This window comes from Rhipicephalus sanguineus, chromosome 6 (assembly GCF_013339695.2).
Source record: "Rhipicephalus sanguineus isolate Rsan-2018 chromosome 6, BIME_Rsan_1.4, whole genome shotgun sequence".
NCBI classification, from domain to species: domain Eukaryota; kingdom Metazoa; phylum Arthropoda; class Arachnida; order Ixodida; family Ixodidae; genus Rhipicephalus; species Rhipicephalus sanguineus.
In genome coordinates this window covers 139,529,108-139,535,107 of record NC_051181.1, presented here as the reverse complement: position 1 = coordinate 139,535,107, position 6,000 = coordinate 139,529,108, and the positions used below count along the sequence as shown (strand labels likewise).

General features: G+C 47.0%; 1 protein-coding gene across 1 annotated transcript in view; it reads left to right on the top strand.

Moving 5' to 3' along the window:
- Nucleotides 1-3,842: 3,842 nt before the first annotated feature.
- Nucleotides 3,843-6,000, top strand: part of LOC119396552 (17-beta-hydroxysteroid dehydrogenase 13) — a 104,937-nt gene continuing 102,779 nt past the window's right edge. Inside the window, exon 1 of the mRNA XM_037663810.2 lies at nt 3,843-4,684. Coding sequence (XP_037519738.1) covers nt 4,457-4,684 — 228 coding nt within the window. The 5' untranslated portion in view covers nt 3,843-4,456. The remainder of the gene's footprint in view (nt 4,685-6,000) is intronic.

Below are 6,000 nucleotides of genomic sequence, written 5' to 3'. Positions count from 1 at the left end.
GTTTTCTTGTCGCGACTTCCTTTTCTACGAGATACCAAAGAAATGTGTTCGCTTTAAAAGACGAATCGAGCGCAAGAATTCGCACATCGTGAATAAAAGGACAATTCCTTGTTGTCGTCGTCGTCGTCGTCGTTGTTGTTGTTGTTGTTGTTGTTGTTGTTGTGAGTCACGGACATAGCTTGGGACTGCAACGCCTAGTGAATAGCGCGCCGCTGCACCACTCTACTGCCCAGTGCGCAGTCGGCAGCCAAGATGACGCAATCGTCATTCCCCAACGAACAGAAAGCATCGAGTATGCTTCGTTGCCTGAGAGGTTTCTCGTTAAACAAAACGTCAATCTTACGTCAATTTTTCGTGAAGTTATTGCTCGGCTTGATTCACGGGTAAAAAAAAAAAGAGAAAAGAAAGCCTTTCAGTGGAAGGCATGTGACCTAACGCTTCTGCGCACATAGGCATGACTCACACATCACACTGGCGCGCCGTCGCTGCGTGAAGGAGGAAAAACATCTGCCCGCTTGCTGCTGCGTGAATGAAGGACAGCAGAGGGCAACAATTCAAGCCACCAAACCCTAAAGAGAGCGCATGTCGATCGAAACATTCATTATCAGTTGCCTTTTTATGCATTTTGAAGCAATACCGCGAAGCCAATAAAGTCATGCATGTATTCTTGTATACTGTGTGTAGTATGCATTAGTAGTATGTAGCAGACAACTGTTGTAACGTCATGCATAACTGTAATTATTGTTGTATGTGTGGTAACTATTGTAATAGAGAGGTATGCGCAGTATGTAGCATGTTTTCTTTTTTTTTTGTAGCATGCACGCATTGGTGCATTTTTTATCCCACTCCTGCTTACAGCCTTCTTAGGCTAGCAGTACTTTACGAATAAATAAATAAATAAATAAATAAATAAATAAATAAATAAATAAATAAATAAATAAATAAATAAATAAATAAATAAATTTCTAAGTGTGATACTGGACTAATACATAGCGCCTGTGTAACAGCAAAACGAATTGCATACCGCGTGACGTTCTCTGCAGTGTCAGAAAAGGCAGAGATTGGACAGGAAACGTTCTTTGTACTGTTTGCAGTGGAATCTCGCTGACAGATTCTCCGTATAAGTTTCGCGGGATAATACGTTTTTATTTATTTTCCCGGCCAACGTTCCATATAGGAAGTATGTGTTTTCATTCAGTTGATACAATCGTGTTTTCGATAAAGTCGGATAATACGACCGCAGATGTGGCCATTTACTGCTCTTCCTAGATGTGATTGCTTCACGTTCCATTATAATAGCTTAGATAACATTTCTACGAACCCACGGCGGGAAGCGCCGTGGGTTCGTAGAAATGTTATCTAAGCTATTATAATGGAACGTTATAGTGTTACGCCGCCGTCAGCTGCGCAGATTCTGCATCTGCAGCGCGAGGGAATGATCACCGTCGGACAGCCCAGCGAGCCGCTTCCACATCACCGATTCATATGTGCGGTATGACAAGTTCGCTGAATAAAAGTTCTTTGGCTGTGATTGGTGTAGCGTAGAGTGATGCTGCTCCCCGTAATCTGTTATGCGGTGCCACTTAACGCCACAAGAACATTTTCTGTTGTGTGTGCCACCGAGTACGGACGTCTGCACACATCTTGGATCTTAATTCGGATAATAAGATTTTCGGATAATACGTTTCATTTTCAGGCCCTCCTGAACATCGTATCAACGAGATAGCCGCTGAACTTACAGCAGGAATTCCTTTTCTTTCGAGAAATTCCGGTTATTTAAAACAAGGACAAAATCTGGTCAGCATCTTTCATCGTTTTAAGTGGCCATTGAGGTCATTTAAAACGATGAAACGATGTCGCCGCATTATGCGGCGACAGACAGAGGAGAAGCCACTTAATATGAATGCTGCCGGTATTGTCGCATCGGCACGCTTTAGGTGGCCACAGGCAGACGAGAAGCCACTTAATATAAATGTAGCCGATGTTGTATCAGTGCGCATTACGCGGCGACAGATAGATGAGAAGCCACTTAATGGAAATGTAGCCGATGTTGTAGCATCAGCCCGCATTACGCAGCGACAGACATACGAGAAGCTACTGAATATAAATGCAGCCGATGTTGTAGCATCAGCCCGCATTACGTGGTGATAGACAGACCAGAAGCCACTTAATATAAATGCAGCCGATGTTGTAGCATCAGCACGCATTACGCGGCGACAGACACACAAAGCACTGCATGTTACACGGTGGCGAAAGTGTGACGGCAGGTTCAAACTGACGGAATCGCAATACGAGCGTCTGAGACGGAAGGGTGGGTGGGAAATTCACGTTGCTCGTCTTTCACGTTCGCCTTGATTTGCGTGCCCGGGTGACACATCCTATATCAGTACTTCCACCACAGTATGGCGTGATACCATTGTTAATGTTTGCAGGCATGAGACTGATATGGCGAAAGGGCGTGAAACAGTGACCTACATATCGGATAAATGCGCCTTTAACAATCTCGAGCTCATCCTCAGAAAAATTTTGAAGCACGAAAAGGTAAATTATTGACCAACAACGGACAACACGGATGCGTCAAGTCCGATGTAATAAATTTTCGGGCTGCAAAGGTAACAGTTTTTCGAACTCCAACATGAAGCATCCAGAACGAGGTCTACTATCCGTAGTCGATAATTAAGCACACAGCTTTTTCGAATCCCGGCCGGACTCGCCACATCCCGATGGGGGTGAATTGCAAAAGTACGTACTTCAATTTAGCTCATGAAGTCTAGGTGAACAATATTCCGGAGTCTTCCATTGCCTCATCATCATATCGTGGTTTCCGCACATAAGATCTCAGAAATTTGAAAAATAATTCCTAAATGTGGAAGCAAGCAGTTCATCGGCACACCTAATTCCAAATCAGTAAAGCGAATTGGCGCGCCGCTCCAACGACATTGTCGTCGATGAGACTTGAGCAGAGTAATTGTTGGGGTTTAACGTCCCAAAACCACGATATGATTATGAGAGACGCCGTAGTGGAGGGCTCCGGAAATTTCGACCACCTGGGGTTCCTTAACGTGCACCTGAATCTAATTTCACGGACCTCCAGCATTCCGCCTCCATCGAAACGCAGTCGCTGCAGCCGGGATTCGATCCCGCGACCTTCGGGTCAGCAGTCGAGTACCATAACCACTGACCACCGCGGCGGGTGATGAGTTGAGTAGAGCTTGTTGAACTTGTGGATCACACCCAAACAGGGGTATTTGCCAAGAACCGGGTAGTTTCGAGGTGATCCTTAAAATATATGATGTTTTATCGATTAACACAAGGCGAAAAGAATTAATCATAGAAAAACTGAAGATATTAAGACTAGATAAACTGGAAAGTGCGGTTATATATAACGAACCGAATAATTCGCAACAATGCAATGTGGAGGTTTCCTTGACTGTGCGGAGTTATCTTAACGATACCAATAGGTTAACTATCTAACCACGTTATTCTAACCTTTCTGTGTATACCAATCGAAATAAAAATTAGGTTATTTATTTATTTTATTCCTTGTTACTATTATTGGTAAAAAAGAAACTTTTTTAACACGTATGCACTTCATCGTGTACAAGAATTTTCTCTCTAATTTCGTAACATTATTACTCTATAACTTGCCCTATTTGTAAGCTTTCTCAAATTTTATAGAACCACTCAATTCTTGGCCACTCCCCGACAGTGGGTGTGAGCCACAGTTCATAGGTGAACAAGAACAAAAAGACGACGACGAAACGAATGTGTGTGACCTGCCCCCTATTGCCACTCATGAACGAACAACAAAATTCGGCCGCGCAACCCACCACCACGGCGTGGCCCCGAGAGGGGCCCTCAAATTTCCCGATCTCGACGCTTCGACGGGGCGCCGCGGGGCGTCGCCTCGTGCGTCGGCTTTGAACAGCTGGCGGGGCAGCAGGCGGCGGTCGAGGCGGCGTCGACGCCGGCGCGGCGAGGGGGCCCAGCCGAGGCCGCCACACACGACGACGGCCCTCGCGGCGTCGTCAGATAGTGCGTGCTCGCCCGCCGAGTGCAGCAGCTGCAAAAGGTCCCCCTCCTGGTCCACGCTCGTGTTGTCGACGCCTTCGCGTGGGGTGGCCCTCGAACGACAAGATCTCCTCGGCGTCCCTGACCGATCTTCGGAGAAAGCCCCGTGCGTCTAGCCGCCGCGGCACTTCGGCGGCGTCCCCTTCTCGCGTGGCGGGCTGCCTTGTTTTCGACTACGGACTTCGTGGCGAAACCCACGTGGTGCTTCGCGTCTCCGGCAAAACCGAAGCTGTCTTCGCTCCATCGCTGATTTCGTGCCTCGGACTTGGCCTGTTATTCCTCACCGTGGCGCCGCCTCCGTCATAACGCGAGCGCCGCGCACTTTGAAAACAACGCGAACGCCGCCGTTTGGTTTGACTTCGTCGCAACCGTCGTGTGAAGCACCATGGAGGTGGCTCCGTACTTCTTGCTCCTGCTCGAGCTGCTGGGTGTCGTGGGGCGGTGCGTGTTGTCGGTGCTTGTGTACATGCTTCGACTTGTGGTTCCCGTGAGCCGCAAGTCGCTGCGCGACAAGCACGTGCTCGTCACCGGAGCGGGACACGGGCTGGGACGCGAGATCGCCCTACGCTGCGCGCAGCTCGGCGCTAAGCTCATCCTGCTCGACATCAACAAGGTGAGCAGATTTTGAAGGTGCATTTTTTTACACTTTTACAGGTACGCTCACCCTGCATTCGGCATTTCGCGGTTTTCTAGGTGGCAGGTCGGCGTCTTTATGTCGTGTTTTGCAGGTAATCGTGTAGTTAGGCGGGTACACGATATAGAAGGCACATTACTTAGCCGTAAATGCGTCGTACAGGATGACCAAATAACATTTCCGAATTCGTTATCGACTCTTACACTCAGGCTGGTGTGCATTTAGCACTGCTCCGCAACATTTCTGGATCTGTGACCTTTTTTTTTCGCAAACACTGAGTTGAAACGTACACTGCGACTACTTGGCAACCTACCGCGTTGCATTACTGAACTAGATAGTCCAACAACTGGCCGCGGCGACCACATTTCGATGTGGGCTAAATACGAAGACGTTTGTGCACTTAGATTTCGGCACACATTGAGGAACCTTTGGTGATGAAAAATAATCCGGGTGCTCCCATAACGCCGAACCTTTTATCAGATTGTAGTATGGGTACACACATCGAACTCTAAAAATTAGTTGAAAGCGTCGATTCATCCTGCAATCGCTTATTATTACTTTTCGGAAGTTCAGTTCACGTTTCGTCTTTATGCCCCGCGATTTACTTGATCAGTGCAAGTCAGATGCCCCATATTTCTTCGTGTGTATTGCGATGACGGGTACGTTCCGTGCCATCGCTTACTTAATCTAAAAACGAGCGTCCGACGACTCAGAGGCATTGCTTACTTAATTATTCGCAAAAAGAAACAAGTGAAAAATAAACCAGTACTTGTCGATACATAATAAACCTTTCACATCGAAAATGTGACACATTCAAGTCCCCTTGAATGTAACCACTTAGCACGATTGAAAGTTGGGCAAGTTGGTTCGGATTCATTGCTTGAAAATGCGCGGTAAAGAGGGTCACACGAGAAAGCCGGTAAACAGCGCGCCGTCCTGTGTTTATCGCATTTCTCGCATGGCCGCCTTCGCCTTTTCCGCGCATTTTCAAGCTGTGAATGTAACAACGTTGTACAGAATCGCGTATGTTGACATTCACCCTCAGTGACCGTGAAACCAGCGGCTGGCCGTTTGCGCAGGAAGTAAGAAGGTTTAGTTGTTGTTTTTTTGTTTGTTGTTGTTTCTTTTTTCACTTTCTTTTATAGCTTTACAACTTCGAGTGTGCCAACTGAAAATTGACTCATCCTGTCCGCTTGGAGTAGCCGAAGCGCTGCTATAATTTACTGCCGAATACGCTTTCGAAACAGAGGCTCACCTTCGCTACGGAAACCCATTACTTTTTTTTCATCCAAAGA